General features: G+C 44.3%; 1 protein-coding gene across 1 annotated transcript in view; it reads right to left on the bottom strand.

Moving 5' to 3' along the window:
* Nucleotides 1-20,047, bottom strand: part of LOC137531552 (vomeronasal type-2 receptor 26-like) — a 52,611-nt gene that overhangs the window by 18,511 nt on the left and 14,053 nt on the right. Inside the window, exon 3 of the mRNA XM_068251785.1 lies at nt 19,114-20,003. Coding sequence (XP_068107886.1) covers nt 19,114-20,003 — 890 coding nt within the window. The remainder of the gene's footprint in view (nt 1-19,113; nt 20,004-20,047) is intronic.

Below are 20,047 nucleotides of genomic sequence, written 5' to 3'. Positions count from 1 at the left end.
TCAACCTTGAAGCAAGAAGAAGAAGTAGGCTTTCCATGATAAAATGTATGCATGCTCAAACACCAAGTTTAACCTTAGCAAGTCTGGCTTTGAAAATCCGGCCTAATTGGCTATTCATGAGGCAATGCTCATGCAAATATGCATTTGCTTTCGCATGCCAAACTATGCAGAGTCCAAAAACCAATACCGCAAAGCGATCGCCCTGTAGGAATTAGTTCATGCTACATTAGCACTATCCAGGAGCGCCACGGGGAGGCTTCCCATACAACCGGGGGGACCACGGGGTCCCAGGCTCTCTCACTGCCTGGGAACCACAGCGGCACCCGGAGGGGGAGGGCACGCAGCCGACCCCCCCCCCCCCCCCCAAATGTGGTCAGCGCTGGGGAGAGCCGTCCGCACCCACCTCCCAATATTAAAAACAGGCACTTACTACCTTAACGTCCATTGCGTTCTGCTACATGCACAGTAACTTGGGGGCACCACATTAGAAAGGAGTGAAGCATGGGTCACCCCAAGCTTTAGGGCTCAGGGCTGGCTCATATACATACAACACTCCAGAGGGGGGGAAGGACAGGCGCAGACAACTCACTCCAGGGCTCACACCACCAGAGCAAGCCATCCACCACCTGCCTCCAAAGGATACAACTGCAGAAAATGCTTTCCATGAGAAAAATTATGCGTGCTCAAACACCAAGTTTAACCCTAGCAAGTCTGGCTTTCCAAATCTGGCCTAATTGGCTATTCATGAGGCAATGCTCGTGCAAATATGCATTTGCTTTCGCATGCCAAACTATGTCAAAAAACCAATACCGCAAAAGCGGTCGCCCTGCAGGAATTAGTTCATGCTACATTAGCACTATCCAGGAGCGCCACAGGGAGGATTCCCAATGCCCCGTTTTTATACAACCGGGGGGACCGCGTGGTCCCAGGCTCTCTCGCTGCCTGGGAACCATAGCGGCACCCCGGAGGGGGAGGCTGGGTGGTGCAGCCGACCCCCCCAAGCGTGGCCAGCACTGGGGAGAGCCGTCCGCACCCATCTCCTAATATTAAAAACAGGCACTTACCTTAACGTCCATTGCGTTCTGCTACATGCACATTAATTTTCTCATGGAAAGCATTTTGTGCAGTTTGTATCCTTTGGAGGCAGGTGGTGGATGGCTTGCTCCGGTGGTGTGAACGCTGGAGAATGTTGTCTGCGCCTGTCCTCCCCCCCTCTGGAGTGCTGTATGTGAGCCAGCCCTGAGCTCTAAAGCTCGGGGTGACCCATGCTTCTCTCCTTTCTCATGTGGTGCCCCCAAGTTAATGCGCATGTAGCAGAACGCAATGGACGTTAAGGTAAGTGCCTGTTTTTAATATTGGGAGGTGGGTGCGGACGGCTCTCCCCGGCGCTGGCACACTTGCGCCACCCAGCCTATCCCTCTGGGGTGCCGCTGTGGATCCCAGGCAGTGAGAGAGCCTGGGACCCTGTGGTCCCCTGGTTGTATAAAAAGGGGGCATTGGGAATCCTCCCCATGGTGCTCCTGGATAGTGCTAATGTAGCATGTAGCAGGGTGACCGCTTTGCGGTATTGGTTTGTGCATGCATTTGCATGAGCATTGCCTCATGAATAGCAAATTAGGCCGGATTTGCAAAGCCAGACTTGCTAGGGTAAGGCCTCTTTTCCATGGAGTGTTGATAGGCAGTGAAATGCCTCTCAAACTCTCACAACTGCTCACTGCTGCCTGGTAACTGCTTGTTGCTGCCTGGTATCTGCTCACTGCTGCCTGGTAACTGCTTGCTGAGCACACAGCTCAACAGTCCGTGGAAAAGAGGCCTTTAACTTGGTGTTTGAGCACGCATAAATTTTCTCATGCAAAGTACTTCTTCTTGCTTGAAGGTTGAGGCACTTACTCTATTATATATATAGATACTACTACTACTACTAATATTAATAATAATAATAATAATAATTATAGTGTTCAATTATGAGACTGTGCAAGGGTCAAGGTATAAACAAGCAGGATATTTTTAAAAAAGAAAATCAGTGAACGTATATTATTATTATTTTTTTTTTTTTTAAGAAAATAAGTGAAGTTTTATTAAAAATAATAAAAAAAATTGCTTATGTAACTAGTCTGTCTTCTTTCACCACGGTTTAGTAATAGGGAATGCAGAGGTTGCGACCACTCCAGGCCCTTGGGCCATAAAGGTCCTAAAGAGGCCCTCCCGCAATGGCAGTATTAGCTCTTAAAACAAAATGAAACCCAGCAATTCTTCTTTGCCCTAAAACATTATTTAAATCAAATTATATACTGCCAGCATTTTTTTTACTAGAACAGCATTCAAAGAGTTAAACACAGGACAGAAAAGCTCCCTGGAAGGAAAGCTGGACACATTCATACTGGAGATAATGTTATCTTGTGTTTAATGGTAACAAGTGAGGAATGTAAACACACACTTCTCTGAGCAAGACCTTTTGAGCCTCTCTACATCTCAATTCAGAGTAAAAATGGTCATGAGGACATGAAGTCCCCCTGACTAAATCAAGGTATCACCTTCCTACACATACATGTCAAAACGGCGCCTGGAAAAAAGGGTGCAGAGGTTTGCTGTTAGTAGAATATTGGTAAAATTACTACTTAATTACTACTTAATTCCAATAGTAAAATATTGGTAAAGTTTAATGTTCTAACCTATCCCTTTTGCTATGCAGCCCCTACTCTATGGAGCTCACTTCCACAGTCAGTGTGAGAGGCTCCTTCTCTGGACAGCTTCAAGAAAACGCTAAAAACTCACCTCTTTCCGCAAGCTTATTTTTTTTTCCTTTTTTTTTATCTGATTCCCCTGAGACTGTATAATGCATGTCACAGCACTTTGAATTCCCAGGGAGAAAAGCACTATAAAACTATTATTGTTATTGTTACTCTTACACTGAACCCTTCCTCTACTGATGCCTAACCCTGAAAGTGGATCCGAGATGAACTTTTACTCATTGCATAATTGTGTTCCTTTCCTATAGTTTATAGGGAATTCCTCAAGCCAAATACCTTTTTGTTTTTGTTTTAAAACTTGAATTCCCTATAAGCTAAACAAGCTTCGCCCACAGCTTTTCAGAGTGCCTTGGCATTTTCAGACAGTAGCAAGGGCTTATGTAACATAATATCAAAGCGCTATAGCTGATACAAATTTAAAAACTATAAAAAGTCCCAGCGGAGTGCGCTACTACAAGGTCCGGCAAGACCTAAATACTTATAAACAATCGCTTAAGCGCACATCCTATTTCATATAAAAGTCCACATAAACATCATTCAGGAGTTCTCAATGCTGTTTTCATATGCAATTTCTTGATCTCTTATGCCACCATCACCATGGACACCCAACAGTAAACACACTCACCAGATGTATTGGCCACTGCTAGACTGGCCAACCATGCACAAATCCAGGAGCCTCAGTACTTCAGGATCCTGGTACCGCTGTGATGCTGTCCATTTAGACCACCATCATCCTCCCCATAATCCATGCAATGTACCTCAAAGAAATTGCCTCCATAGCTTAACTCCGTATAAAACTTAAAACTTTAATTATAAAATTGCACTCACATGCTCCAGAATGTATTGCACATATAGAGTTTTACGGGCTCTCCCCCGTTGCCAGGCAGGGCACAGCTCGTGTTGGGTCCTCCTGTTCCCCCTCCACTCAGCTTGCAGACACCACCGCCTCCACCGGCCGTTCGCTTCCTGGTATGTCCAACCTCCCGCCCGATCGATTTCGTCACTCCCTCGTGACTCATCAGGGGCACGGGAGTTGGACTCATTACCAGGGTTTTTATATCCTTTTACTGGAAGCTAATTGCCTCTTCCTTCCTCTTCCGTCCGCGTCATACGCGTCATGACGTACGCATGATCACATGTCTCCTTCCATCTCTTTCAATTGGTCGCTTCCGCACTCACTACATGCGTCATTACGTCCGCGTTCGGTCGCCTTTTTCCACGTCATACGCGTCATCATTTATGCGTCATCCGTCCACGTCACATGCGTCAGTACGTACGCATTATACATTTTATCTCTCGGGCTGCCCTGATTGGCTGCCTTTTTCCGCGTCACATGCGTCATGGCGTACGCATTGATTTTAACTAGTTTGCAAGCTGATTGGTTGTCCCCTTTCCCACTTCCTGTCTTCGGGACCTCCCCGTCCTATCCCAGTTAACCCTTAATGTGGGTGCATTCCACACTCAGGGCAACTGTATTTAAGGCATGTAGTATCCTTATTTCAAGAAATGTGGGTAAACATTATGTTGTTACCGGGGCCACCCCTTCCTATACTATTGCCTTACAGCCCACCCTGCAAGGGAGAAGGCCCGTTTACATCATCTGTCCATATTCCTTTACATACACATTAATTAAGACCCCCCCCCCAAACCCTACTCACACTATCCACACTGCATTACATAATCTTTAAAAATCATATTATCCTCTATATCTTATGTACTCCCTACCTTATCTTGTTATTCTCTTGTCAATTATCAGCTATAAAGCAATTAAGATCCAGGTCAATGTTTAACCCTCCCGGCTGCAGACTCCCCAGCCCATATATCCATCTAGTCTCTTTCCTGGATATGTGTCGTACCTGGTGACAACCCCTCCACCCATATTCCATCTTTTCAAGACCAGAGAAATGTAACCCCCCCCCCGGATTGCATTGGTGGTGGGTTCTAAAGTGTTCTGATACACTAAGGGCCTGATTCACAAAGCGGTGATAACTCAGTTATCACGCCTAAAAGACTTTAGGCGTGATAACCTTTGCACCACCTAGTTATCACTGATTTGTGCTGCTCTTCGCGCGAAGCTCCCGCGCGCAAAGTTTTGCGCGCACAACCGCGCACGCGCAAAGTCCTATAGGGCTTAATGGACGCTGCGCGCGAAGCGGGGGCGCTGCGCGTGCGCAAAACTTTGCGCGCGGAAAATTCGCGCGAGTTTCTTCTTATCATGCCTAAACTGAGTTTAGGCGTGATAAAGGGCTTTTCACTCGCGTGCAAACACTTTGCACTGCTTTGTGAATCAGGCCCTAAATCCTCCAAACCCTTTCTTGATATTCCTGATATGTTCCATCACCCTAGATTTTAATGCCCTGGTAGTTCTGCCTACATATTGTTTCCCACACTCACACCATAACAAATATACCACCTCCACTGTGTTACACGTGATATTCTGTAGTATCTTGAACTTTGCCCCATTTGCATGGGATGTGACCTCATTTATCTTGCTACCCTTAGCCTCTTCACATGCCATGCACCCCCTGCACGGAAAAAACCCTTTTTGGTGCCAGAAGGCTTCCTTTTTATTCTTAGGCCCCTCTACCAGGCTGGGTGCCAATATCTGTTTTAAATTCGGGGCCCTTCTGTATATAAACTGGGGGTCTCTGGCAGGATCTTCTGAAGTGTTCTGTCCTCTTTCAATATGTGCCAGTGTCTCCTGACTGCATCCTCCATTTCTCTATGCTGGCTGGAGAATTCTGTAACAAATGGTATACAGACTCGCTACGTCTGCAGTCACCATAATACTTTCATTATTAACCTGATTGTCTTCCAGTATTTGCAACATGTGTTTCGTATCTTTGATTACATATGGTAGCTTTTTTACCAGTGCCTGCAGTTAAAAATCTATATATTGTCCCAACCTGTGGGTTATAGACCCAATCCCACTTATTAATAAGTGGGATTGGGTCTATAACCCACAGGTTGGGACAATATATAGATTCTTAACTGCAGGCACTGGTAAAAAAGCTACCATATGTAATCAAAGATACGAAACACATGTTGCAAATACTGGAAGACAATCAGGTTAATAATGAAAGTATTATGGTGACTGCAGACGTAGCGAGTCTGTATACCATTTGTTACAGAATTCTCCAGCCAGCATAGAGAAATGGAGGATGCAGTCAGGAGACACTGGCACATATTGAAAGAGGACAGAACACTTCAGAAGATCCTGCCAGAGACCCCCAGTTTATATACAGAAGGGCCCCGAATTTAAAACAGATATTGGCACCCAGCCTGGTAGAGGGGCCTAAGAATAAAAAGGAAGCCTTCTGGCACCAAAAAGGGTTTTTTCCGTGCAGGGGGTGCATGGCATGTGAAGAGGCTAAGGGTAGCAAGATAAATGAGGTCACATCCCATGCAAATGGGGCAAAGTTCAAGATACTACAGAATATCACGTGTAACACAGTGGAGGTGGTATATTTGTTATGGTGTGGGTGTGGGAAACAATATGTAGGCAGAACTACCAGGGCATTAAAATCTAGGGTGATGGAACATATCAGGAATATCAAGAAAGGGTTTGGAGGACATAGTGTATCAGAACACTTTAGAACCCACCACCAATGCAATCCGGGGGGGGGGGGGGGTTACATTTCTCTGGTCTTGAAAAGATGGAATATGGGTGGAGGGGTTGTCACCAGGTACGACACATATCCAGGAAAGAGACAAGATGGATATATGGGCTGGGGAGTCTGCACCCGGGAGAGTTAAACATTGACCTGGATCTTAATTGCTTTATAGCTGATAATTGACAAGAGAATAACAAGATAAGGTAGGGAGTACATAAGATATAGAGGATAATATGATTTTTAAAGATTATGTAATGCAGTGTGGATAGTGTGAGTAGGGTTTGGGGGGGGGTCTTAATTAATGTGTATGTAAAGGAATATGGACAGATGATGTAAACGGGCCTTCTCCCTTGCAGGGTGGGCTGTAAGGCAATAGTATAGGAAGGGGTGGCCCCGGTAACAACATAATGTTTACCCACATTTCTTGAAATAAGGATACTACATGCTTTAAATACAGTTGCCCTGAGTGTGGAATGCACCCACATGAAGGGTTAACTGGGATAGGACGGGGAGGTCCCGAAGACAGGAAGTGGGAAAGGGGACAACCAATCAGCTTGCAAACTAGTTAAAATCAATGCGTACGTCATGACGCATGTGACGCGGAAAAAGGCAGCCAATCAGGGCAGCCCGAGAGATAACATGTATAATGCGAACGTACTAACGCATGTGACGCGGACGAATGACGCATAAATGATGACGCGTATGACGCGGGAAAAAGGCGACCGAACGCGGACGTAATGACGCATGTAGTGAGTGCGGAAGCGACCAATTGAAAGAGATGGAAGGAGACATGTGATCATGCGTATGTCATGACGCGTATGACGCGGACGGAAGAGGAAGAAAGAGGCAATTAGCTTCCAGTAAAAGGATATAAAAACCCTGGTAATGAGTCCAACTCCCGTGCCCCTGATGAGTCACGAGGGAGTGACGAAATCGATCGGGCGGGAGGTTGGACATACCAGGAAGCGAACGGCCGGTGGAGGCGGTGGTGTCTGCAAGCTGAGTGGAGGGGGAACAGGAGGACCCAACACGAGCTGTGCCCTGCCTGGCAACGGGGGAGAGCCCGTAAAACTCTATATGTGCAATACATTCTGGAGCATGTGAGTGCAATTTTATAATTAAAGTTTTAAGTTTTATACAGAGTTATGCTATGGAGGCTATTTCTTTGAGGTACATTGCATGGATTATGGGGAGGATGATGGTGGTCTAAATGGACAGCATCACAGCGGTACCAGGATCCTGAAGTACTGAGGCTCCTGGATTTGTGCATGGTTGGCCAGTCTAGCAGTGGCTAATACATCTGGTGAGTGTGTTTACTGTTGGGTGTCCATGGTGATGGTGGCATAAGAGATCAAGAAATTGCATATGAAAATAGCATTGAGAACTCCTGAATGATGTTTATGTGGACTTTTATATGAAATAGGATGTGCGCTTAAGCGATTGTTTATAAGCAAGGGCTTATGGGTGCTCAGTCTGGGCAGGAGGAGGGGGAGGTGTTACTAGCCATTGATTTCAAAGGCAGAGGGGAGGAGGGAGGAGGAGAGGGGACTGAAGAAAGCTGATAGCATCTCCAGCCCTCAGCCTGTGACAATATGACAAAAAGAACATGGCTGCCCTCATTGTATCACAGGAATAAATAATCATACACTTTTTAAAGTTTTGCAGCTAGATATGCTGTGTAAACTATCTAAACTTTAGATAAGATATATAGACAAGTTACTTGTTATAGTTAGTTTTTCATCTCGGATCCGCTTTAAACTTCCCTCTACCGATGCCTAACCCTAAAGCACCTAAGCCCCTTTTACCACAAGAGCACCGGCAACCTTTTTTCCTGTATTATAACTGTGGATACCTTGTAAGTTATGTAAAGCATCAAAAGTCTTTTTACATACAAATATAGAATTCACATGCAAATATAAAATTTGCATTCTGTGGTAAGATATTTCACGTTAAAGTGGACTAGAGGTGAACTTTTACTCATTGCATAATTGTGTTCCTTTCCTATTGTTTATAGGGCATTCCTCAAACCAAATACTTTTTTTTGTTTTTGTTTTAATACCCTGATTCCCTATAAACTAAATAAACCACGCCCACAGGTTTTCAGAGAGCTTTGACAGTCGCAAGGGCTCATGGGAGCTCCGTCTGGGCAGGAGGAGGAGAAGGTGTTACTAGCCATTGATTTCACAGGCAGAGGGGAGGAGGGAGGAGTAGGTTTTTTTCACAGGTGCTCAAGATACAGAAAAGCTTGCCTCTGTGTAATGTTTACAAACAACATGGCTGCTGTCGTATCACAGGAAGAAATAATCTAAACTTTAGATAAGATATGTAGACAAGTTATTTGTTATAGTTAGTTTTTCATCTCGGATCCGCTTTAACCATTGTCAATATAGCTGGTTAAATCTCCTCTTAAAAGACAACTGAAATGAGAAAAATATGGAGGCTGTCATATTTATAAACAATACCATTTGCCTGGCAGCCCTGCTGGTCTATTTTTCTGCAGTAGTGTCTGACCCACACAGGGCCGGGCCGAGGCATAGGCTGGAGAGGCTCCAGCCTCAGGGTGCAGTGTAAGAGGGGGTGCAGAATTCATTCAGCTGTCATTCCTAATTGTGTTTGAAGCAGAAAGAAATAAGAAAAGGGGATACATAGCAGTGACTGCAAGCCAGATAACTAGAGATTAAGGTGTTGGGGAGGTTGGGGGCCCTGTGGCGCCTCTTAGTCTAATAGCAATCAGTGTGTGACGGCTGGGGTGGCAGGGATGGAGGGGCGCACTTTGGTGTCTCAGCCTTGGGTGCTGGAGGACCTTGTCCCGGCTCTGGACCCACACCAGAAACAAGCATGCAGCTAACCAAGTCAGATCTGACAATTATGTCAGAAACACCTGATCTGCTGCATGTTTGTTCTGCATCTATGGCTAAAAGTATTAGGCAAAGATGATCAGCAGCATGGCCGGGAAACTGGTACTGCTTAAAACGGAATAAATGTGGCAGCCTCCATATCCAATCTCACTTCAGATGTCCTTTAAAGCGGAACTGAAAAGTAAAAAAAAAAAAAAGTGTTTCACTTCACTTACCTGGTGCTTCTTCCAGCCCCTTGCAGCCTTCCTGTCCCGCACTGGTCCTCCACAATCCACCGCCAGCTAATTTCACTACTTTCACTTGTAAGTCGACGACAACTGCATCTGCATGCCCCGAGCCACACGTATCTTTCCTCACGTTCCAGTCTGCAATAGCATCCTGTGCTAATAGCGGGTGGGAATGCAAAGAAAGATACGCGTGGCCCGCGGTGTGCAGGCGCAGTTGCCACTACTACCAAACCGAAAGTAGCTGGTGGCGGGAGAACCAGGGCTGATTCAAGTAACAATTGGGCCCTAGGGCAAAATTAGCCTGGGGGCCCCCAACAGATACCCCCCGACCAAAAAGCAACATTAGAGGCCCTTTGTTGCAGCCAAATTTTCCTCCTGGGCCCCTGAGCTGGCTACTGACCCTCCCCCAATCACCTCCCAACTTAACAGACTCTGCAGAGTCCCTGGGGAGCAACAGTTAAGATGGGGGAGGGACAACTTGGGGGCCCCTACAGGCTCTGGGGCAATTGCCCATTTTTATTTCCTACGGTAGCTCAGGCCCTGGGGAGAATGGAGGATCATGGAGGACCAGCATGGGACAGGAAGGCTTTAAGGGGTCAGCAGAGGCCTCAGGTAAGTGAAACACTTCGTGTTTTTTTTTTTTTTTTTTTTACTTTTCAGTTTTGCTTTAAAGGATACCTGAGGTGACATGTGACATGATGAGATAGACATGTGTATGTACACTGCCTAGCACAAAAAATAACTATGCTGTGTTCCTTTTTTCTTTCTCTGCCTGAAAGAGTTAAATATCGGGTAGGTAAGTGGCTGACTCAGTCCTGACGCAGACAGGAAGTGACTACAGTGTGACTCTCGCTGGTAAGAAATTCCAACTATAAAACACTTTCCTAGCAGAAAATGGCTTCCGAGAGCAAGAAAGAAAGAAAAAGGGTAATTTCTTATCAGTGAGGGTCACATTTAGTCACTTCCTGTCTGAGTCAGGACTGAGTCAGTCAGTTACATACCTGATATTTAACTCTTTCAGGCAGAGAAATAAAACAAGGAACACAGCATAGTTATTTGTGTGCTAGGCACTGTACATACACATGTCTATCTCATCATGTTACATGTCACCTCAGGTATCCTTTAAGTGCTGTGTATGGCATTTTCCTTTGCAAAGACCAAGGGATTATTGCCTTGCATGTACAGTATTTATACATGTCAATTAGGGATGATAAAAAAATTAAAATACACATTTAATATAAAGTGAAAATTTAAACTAAATGTTCTCCCAAAAAAATATTATACTTTTACAAATGATATGTAATGTAGGTGAGCAGAAGTGACACATGTGCAGGGGCAGCACACAGCTCTCAGCAATCCTGACAGATTCCAGATGCTTCCATTGCACAGAAAGAGAATACATTACGCTGACTTACATATTACACATAGAAGAGGGTTTAGTTCTAAGGCTGTTATCAGTGACTGGAGTAGTAGTGTAGTGAGCAGAGATTAGCCCTGCTATAATGACATCACCATCTTTATGATATTCATATTCAAACAAAGGCTTCAGGGCTTCAATGCTGCACGGTGAGGCTGAAGTCTGGCTTATGGCTGCTCCATAGTAAGTGATGGGGAGAAGGAGTGTCAGCAGGTAAGAGGCAGAGTGTAGGGGAGTCCAGCTCATTTCACCAGCAGATGATGTCACACAGTCTTGTCACCAGCAGATGTTGTCACACAGTCTTGTCACCAGCAGATTATGTCACACAGTCTTGTCACCAGCAGATTATGTCACACAGTCTTGTCACCAGTAGATGCTGTCACACAGTCTTGTCACCGGCAGCTCTGCTCATCCTCAGCACAGGATGGGGACACACAGTCACCAGCACCTTATATACATTATCTTTCACTGATTTACAGCTACAGGCTCAGCTGCAGAACAAGAAAAAAAAAGAATATATATATATATATCTGCTTTTTTCATAACTGTTTTAATCTTTTATTAAAAGGGTTTTTTTTTGTTTTGTTTTTTCTTCAGTAGTCTAATTTTGCATTGCAGGAACTTAAAGGTAACCAGTCACTTTGTTTTCATACAATTATGAAGTGAATAAGTCTTGTTAGAGGTCTTAGCAGTTGAAATGTACCTACAAAAGAGGCGCCCAGAAATTGGGATGCCCAGAAATAGCTAATAGTAGAATATCTGTACATCCATGTGCAGTGCTAATTACGATAGAAAAATATTGGTCAGTTATACCGATATGTTACTATAGCTAAATCTAACTCTATTCTCACATAGAACCCTCCTCCTACCGATGCCATACCCTTACCACCCCCTTTCGAAGTTTAACCTTAAAGGAGTCATCAAGCAAGTAATAGTACCAAGAGAACTACTTACCCTGGAATTCCTTTAGCCCCTGGCAGCCACTATGTCCCTCCCTGCAACTCTGCTCTCCACCGCTTGCACCTGGTCCCTGACTGTGCCTTGCCGAGTGTCCTCTACTGCGCCTGCATGAGTAGCGCTGTCAATCACCTCCATGTGGTCCGGAGTATACTGCGCAGGAACAAAACTACTGCACCTGAGCAGTATGCTCCAGACCACATGGAAGTGATTGACAGCGCCGCTCACACAGGTGCAATAGAGGATGTCAATGGTAGTTCAAAGCGCTCCGGTTTCCTATACAAACATGGGTGGGGTGCGCTCTCAACTAAGTATAGCAAATACTTTACACAAACATATATCTACAGTCCAGCGCACATCCCTAGACACAGTTCACTCTATAGTCCATTATTGCACAAATACAATCCAAGTTTGCAGATTCTCTCATGCCGTTTCTTCTCAGTGTTCCACCACCAAAACACTTTTTCCGCCATCAGCGACTTCCTGGTACGTCCAATTCCTGCCCAACTAGTTTCGTCACTCCCTCATGACTCATGAGGAGAAGGGGGATTGCAGAAAAAATGTATCAGCACACCGCTTTTCCATAAGTTCACGCTCTTTTATTGAGCCATGCGTTGCCAAAGAGGTACAAAGCCGACAATTGTTTCGGGGGCCACACAGGGTCCCCCTTCTTCAAGGCGTATGGTTACGTAACCATACGCCTTGAAGAAGGGGGACCCTCTATTGGCCACTAGACGCAGCCCTCTGATTAGCCGCCGCATGCTTACGTCCACTGCTCTTTCTCTCACTGTTCCATTGCCTCGGATTACCATTGGCTCCCACCCCTGGCCACACCTCCTTCGCTCTGGTTGGCTGTATCAGACCTACAGCGCCAACCCGCTTCACTTCTATCTTACTGCTTGCGTCCGTCGGAAGCTGCGCAACCATTGGCTGCAGTTTGTTTATTGCAGCCATTCATCTTACTACATAGATCCACCCATTCTTACTACATAGATACACCCAACAAGGGAGAACCCGTTTACAATGTAAAATTCTAAATTGAGCACATCCCCACAACAGTACATACAAATACATATAACCCCATACCGTGCTACAAAATCTATGATCATTCTCAACCCATACTTGAGTTGTCATTACAAATTCCATGTACATGTCACTGGGAAGATTGAAAAACATCCGGCACTGCATTGAAGAAATTGCACATTTATTGTGAACTCGTGCTCAAAAATGTTAGAATGCATACAGCAAACAATTCAACAAGAAGAACAATACTGTCCTACCATAGGTGCTTGGATGGCAGTGGGTGCTGGGTGTGATACGGGCAGCCAGTATCACACCCAGCACCCACTGCCATCCAAGCACCTATGGTAGGACAGTATTGTTCTTCTTGTTGAATTGTTTGCTGTATGCATTCTAACATTTTTGAGCACGAGTTCACAATAAATGTGCAATTTCTTCAATGCAGTGCCGGATGTTTTTCAATCTTCCCAGTGACATTGATATGCTATAGAGCTATGCCATCCTGAGCACGCATATGGAATATAGGTGCCTTAAAAGTCATTCCCAGCATATCTAAAGGGCAACTTCTCCGAGTAGTGCCGACTGTCTTCTTTCCCTTTTCTACGTGGTTCAAATTCCATGTACAGACTATTTTCTATAGGACAAAGAGCCTTTCCCCGATTATTCATGAACAGTGGTTCTTTTCCACCACCAGGTCCTATCTCCAGAAGCTATCACTGTTCCTCCTATATTTTAAACCCAGACACCAGACATATGCTGCTACCCATATGAATGCATCAGTTATCAGCAATAAAGCAATGTAGATCCAGCTCAATGTTATGACCCCCCGGCCTCATACATCTCATTTGTATATCCATCCATTTAGTCTTTCTCATTGATATTTGTCTGACTTTATGACACCCTCTCCAGCTGTATTTCACCTTTTCCGAACCACAAAAAAATAAATGTTTGGGGTCACTGTTGTGTTGTTTACTAAAATGTTCTGACACACTGTGCAGTTGAAAGCTTCTTTTAATGTTCCTAATGTGTTCTTGTATTCTAGTTTTCAATGATCTGGTCATCCTCCCTATATACTGTTTCCCACAGCTACACCACACCATGTACACCACCCCAAACTGTTGCATGTGATGTTTTGTAATATTTTGAATTTACGCCCATTTGTAAAAGATACAACCTCTGTTTTCTTCATACCATGGGCCTCCTCACATGCCTGACACCCTCTACATGGGAAGAAGCCATTTTGATTCCAAGCGGTATAGGTTCCATGACACATAGGTTGGGACAGTACCTAGATTTTTTCTTGCAGCCCTTGGTTCACAGATTGCCTCAGGTGATAAAAGACACCAAACATATGCTGCAGATATTGGAGGAAGGAAGACCGAATGACAATAGTATAATGGTGACAGCTGACGTATCTAGTCTCTACACCAACATACTACATCAACCAGCGGTTGAAGCAGTGCAGTACTATATGGAGGAAGAAGGGTCCATGGACCCAAGACAAACAAAATTTATACTGGAGTTACTAGATTTTGCATTACGGAGAAACTACTTTTGGAATAGGGGTCCATTTTTTGTACAGATAAGGGGTGTGCTATGGGGGCAGGATTTGCACCTACACTAGCAAATTTATTTATGGGAAGATGGGAGGAAGAAATTTTGAGAACAGGTCCACATGAGAACAAGGTATTCATGTGGAAAAGATTTATTGACAATCTATTTATTATTTGGGAAGGGGGACATGAAGACCTACACAGATTTGTAGAATTTTTTAATGATAATGATCTAAATATTGCTCAAATCACAGAGAGTGACATGAAAAGAAAACACTTTTTAGATATAAAAATTGAGAAGGGGGGGGGGAGGGGGATACTGATCCCTAGAACATTTTTCAAAAGCACGGATAGGAATGGGTACCTATTACTGAAGAGTTGCCATCACCCTTGGTGGTTGAGGGCAGTGCCAAGGGGACAATTCACCCACATATGTAGAAACTGCACGAAATTAGAGGATTACATGGAACAATCACAAATATTGGTGGACAGGTTTGTAGAAAAGGGTTATGGTGAAGAGGAACTGCACAGGGAGATGATTCACATAGGTAAAAGGGATAGAAGGGCACTAATTTGGAGGGAGGGAGTGAGGGGGGATAGAGGTCACATTTATATCAGAGTTTTCTATACAATACAGGCAGGCAGAGAACATATTCAGGAAGCACTGGGGTGTATTGCAGCAAGATAGAGTCCTAAAGGGCATACTACTTGAACGCCCTTGGTTTATATATAGAAAACCCCCCAATTTGAAGCAGATATTAGCACCAAGTTTAGTGGAGGGTCCAAAATAATGGAGATTGCCTTTTTGGAATTAAAATGGCTTCTTCTCATGTAAAGGGTGTCAAGCATGTGAGGAGGCCCACGGTATGAATAAAACAGAGGTTGTATCTTTTACAAATGGGCGTAAATTCAAAATATTACAAAACATCACATGTAACAGTTTAGGGGTGGTGTACATGGTGTGGTGTAGCTGTGGGAAACACTATATAGGGAGGACGACCTGATCATTGAACACTAGAATACAAGAACACATTAGGAACATTAAAAGAAGCTTTCAAGGGCACAGTGTGTCAGAACATTTTAGTAAACAACACAACAGTGACCCCAAACATTTATTTTTTTGTGGATTGGAAAAGGTGAAATACAGCTGGAGAGGGTGTCATAAAGTCAGACAAATATCAATGAGAGAGACTAAATGGCTATACGGGATGGGATGTATGAGGCCGGGGGGTCATAACATTGAGCTGGATCTACATTGCTTTATTGCTGATAACTGATGCATTCATATGGGTAGCAGCAAATGTCTAGTGTCTGGGTTATAATATAGGAGGAACAGTGATAGCTTCTGGAGATAAGACCTGGTGGTGGAAAAGAACCATTGTTCATGAATAATCGGGGAAAGAAACTTTGTCCTATAGAAAATGGTTTGTACATGGAATTTGTATTGACAACACAAGTATGGGTTGAGAATGATCATAGATTTTGTAGCACGGTATGGGGTTATATGTATTTGTATGTACTGTTGTGGGGATGTGCTCAATTTTGAATTTTACATTGTAAACGAGTTCTCCCTTGTTGGGTGTATCTATGTAGTAAGAATGGGTGGATCTATGTAGTAAGATGAATGGCTGCAATAAACAAACTGCAGCCAATGGTAGCTCGGCTTCCGACGGACGTAAGCAGTAGATAGAAGTGAAGTGGGTTGGTGCTGTAGGTCTGATACAGCCAACCAGAGCGAAGGAGGTGTGGCCTGGGGTGGGAGCCAATGGTAATCCGCGACAATGGAACAGTGAGAGAAAGAGCAGCAGACGTAAGCATGTGGCGGCCAATCAGAGGGCTGCGTCTAGTGGCCAATAGAGTTGGTGAATGGAATTTAAATATCCTGGTATGGCTTCCAATCCCCCTGCTCCTGATGAGTCATGAGGGAGTGACGAAACTAGTCGAGCAGGGATTGGACGTACCAGGGAGTCGCTGACGGCAGAAAACGTGGATTGTGACAGTGTGCAGCATAGCCCGGCTTGGCTAACTGGGGAGAGCCTGTGGATAAAACTCTATACCTGTTGACATCTGGTGACATGTGAGTGTAAAATTTTAATAAAGTCTAAGTGTTTTTAAACTGATTTATGCTATGGGGGGCTTTTAATTTGAGGTACATGGACAAGTGGAATGTGTACAGTGGCAGTGAAGCCAGGACCTGAAGTGCTGGGGCATCCTGGTCACATTGCCTTTGGTGAGTGCGTTTCCTGTTGGGTGTTTTGGTGGTGGAACACTGAGGAGAACGGCATCAGAGAATCTGCAAACTTGGATTGTATTTGTGCAATAATGGGCAATAGAGGATGACCTAGTGGTCGTCCTGTGCACCGTTGGGGACCGGGGGCCAGTGGTGGAGAGCGGTGCTGCAGGGAGGGACATAGCGGCTGCCAGGGGCTGGAGGAAGCTCTGGGTAAGTAGTTCTCTAAGGTACTATTACTTGCTTGATGACTCCTTTTACCAACTCCCCTGCATGCCTAACCTTATCCGCCTAACAATAACTGCCATAGGCGCCCATAAACATATCAGTCATGAGCAGCCTGCTATGAAAAAATGTGGCAACAAATAGTGGATGTGTAATGCCTGGCAGATCTCTTGTTTTCCTTCAGCCACTATACCCCTATCTAGTGCCGTAGCTCTGAGCTCGGCCCACGGTCTTCACCTATAGACAAGCCCCCGCTTGAACAGGACACTGAATATGTCTCCTGACTTCGGTTGCCCCAAGGTCTTAACGTGCAAGGTATAGCGGCTGAGGCCGAGAAAACCAGAGTACCACCAGAGCAAGCAAGACTATGCAGCTGGGTGATATTAGGTAATAGAGCAGAATGCTCTTGTGGAGGAGATTACACAGATCACACCAGGAGCTATGAAAAGGGAGCAAGATTGCTCAGAGCGACCACAGCTCTGAGCTTCCGATAATCGCCACAATAAACAAAACACAATGGTTGCTCAGTGCGACCGCAGCACTGAGCATCTGATGTTCACCACATTGAGTAACAAAGACAGACAGCAGACAGACTGAATGCTTGCCAGCTTCCGATAACCGGTGTATATGGTGTACAACGCTACAACTGCTAGGACCAGATACAATTTCCTAAAGTTATTAGTAGCAGTACGGTATTGTACCATGTTAGCCATCAGTAAAAGCAAGAAGTTTTAAATCAGGATGATACCATTTATTGGCTAACTACAAATGAATAAGAATAAACAGATTTTTTTCCCTTTTGATGTTGCATGTATAAAGCTGTCTGTACCATCAGCCTGCAAACTAACAGGATGTAAACCCGACGAAGGCTGCAAGTCCGAAAGCTTGTTTATTCTTATTCATTTTTAGTTGGCCAATCAATGGTATCATCCTGATTTAAAACTTCTTGTTAATGTTATTAGGTATAGAATTTTAAAAATGGTACAAAAGACAATGGGGATAATACATGGATACACTGTCACTCTTAACGAAGTCTTTGATGTTATTTAAGCATATACAATGCTACACCATCCTTATGTCCGTATGCGCTCTATTAGGGTTCAGCAAATGCCCTTATGCAGTCTGTGATTGTAAATAGATAGCGCTCCGCTTCAATTGTCTATACATCTATGGGGGTCCCCTTAGGGGCTGCACTCACCAAGCTGGTGTGACCAATGTGAGATGCCGTCTTTAGTCTTACTGCCCCCGCTGTATGTGCTCCCCTTCCTCGATGAAGTGCTTGGCTCTTTAAATGTGTGGATCACTCCTTAAATGAGATAAATCTCACATAGCATAACTCCGTTAAGTTAAAATCAAAGTCCCGATGCGTTTCGTCACATACGCGTGACTCATCAGGAACGCCCCTGATGAGTCACGCGTATGTGACAAAACACGTCGGGAGGAGCTAGCAGGACTGTCAGGAGAACCACAGTGGCGTTGATGAAAAGCCTGGCCAGCCTATCCGGAGAGGCACGGGGGAGAGCCCATCAATACTCCAAGCCCTGTAATATCCATACGTTTGTGAGTACCCATTTATAATAAAACTTTGATTTTAACTTAATGGAGTTACGCTATGTGAGATTTATCTCATTTGAGGAGTGATCCACACATTTAAAGAGCCAAGCACTGCATCGAGGAAGGGGAGCACATACAGCGGGGACAGCGAGACTAAAGATCGGGCAGTCGGCCAGAGGGGACAGAGAGCGAGCATTGACCAATCTCACAGTGGTCACACTAGCTGGGTGAATGCAGCCCCTAAGAGGACCCCCATAGATGTATAGACAATTGAAGCAGAGCGCTATCTATTTACAATCACAGCTTCCGATAACCGTCACAATAAACAAGACAGAATGGTTGCTCAGTGTGACTGCAGCACTGAGCATCTGATGTCCACCACAAAGGCCACAAATACAGACAACAGACAGACAAAATGTTTGCCAATCTAATTGCTGCCCCAGTGATAGCAAACATCCACACTGGCACAGACAAGACAAACAAGTAGGAGAGTAACTAATAGAAACCACAGCCTATTGTTACGTCCACGGAAATTACTCATTCATACGTATCAAGGCAGTTTGACAGATATTCACAATTTCAAATGTATAACAATAAAAAAGCACACAAGTGCAAATGTGTAATCTATTTAAAATGAAAGTAACAACAACAAAAAAATTTTTAAACCACCACAAATTATTAATTAGTACAGGCTGTTTTTTTTCTGACACATATATCTTTTCTTGTGTTAAGCTCTGGTTTGAAAAGCATAATATAACATTTTGGGAAAAATATACATCCTAATATTCCAGCGCTGGAGGAGAGGATGGCAAATATTTCTACAGCCACCATGTATTTCCCTCTGGTGCTCAGATAGGCCGGGATCATGGCAATCCAGACACTGCAGAACACCAGCGTGCTGAACGTGATGTACTTGGCCTCATTAAAGCTGTCTGGTAATGTCCTCACCATGAAAGCCAGAAGAAAACTCACAGCTGCCAGAAACCCCATATAACCCAACATAGAGTAGAATCCGATCACTGACCCCTCATTACACTGAATGATGATCTTACCAGGAAAAGAGTGTATGTCAAACTCCTGATAGGGAGGAGATACTGAGAGCCAAATAAAACAAATCAGAACTTGGACAGATGAACAAATCAAGACTAAAGAATTGGAAACCTTGACTGTTGCCCATTTTCTCCAGTAGCTACCAGGTTTTGAGGCTTTAAAGGCAATGCAGACAGTGACAGTCTTGGCTAGGACTGAAGAGACAGCAATGGAGAAGAAGACCCCAAAAGATACCTGTCTCAGCATGCAGGTTATATCCACAGGATGTCCGAGGAACAAGAAGACACAGAGGAAACTCAGGAAGTTTGAAGTCAAGAGAATGAAGCTCACAGTTCGGTTATTGGCTTTCACAATTGGAGTATCCCAGTAATAAATAAAGTTTCCTAATACAAATAATGTCATAGCCAAAAGCATTACAGAGGCAAACAAAAATATTAAAATCATAATATTATTATCATAGGAGAGATATTCATATATTTTTGAAACGCAGTTCATTTTCTTCATATCTGGCCACTCTTTTACAGGACATTTTAAGCAGCTCTCGCTATCTGCAATGGAAATCAGAAATTAATCATTCATGGATCAATTTAAA

The sequence above is a fragment of the Hyperolius riggenbachi genome, chromosome 1, assembly GCF_040937935.1.
Source record: "Hyperolius riggenbachi isolate aHypRig1 chromosome 1, aHypRig1.pri, whole genome shotgun sequence".
Classification (NCBI taxonomy): Eukaryota; Metazoa; Chordata; class Amphibia; order Anura; family Hyperoliidae; genus Hyperolius; species Hyperolius riggenbachi.
This window is presented reverse-complemented; position numbering and strand designations above follow the sequence as displayed.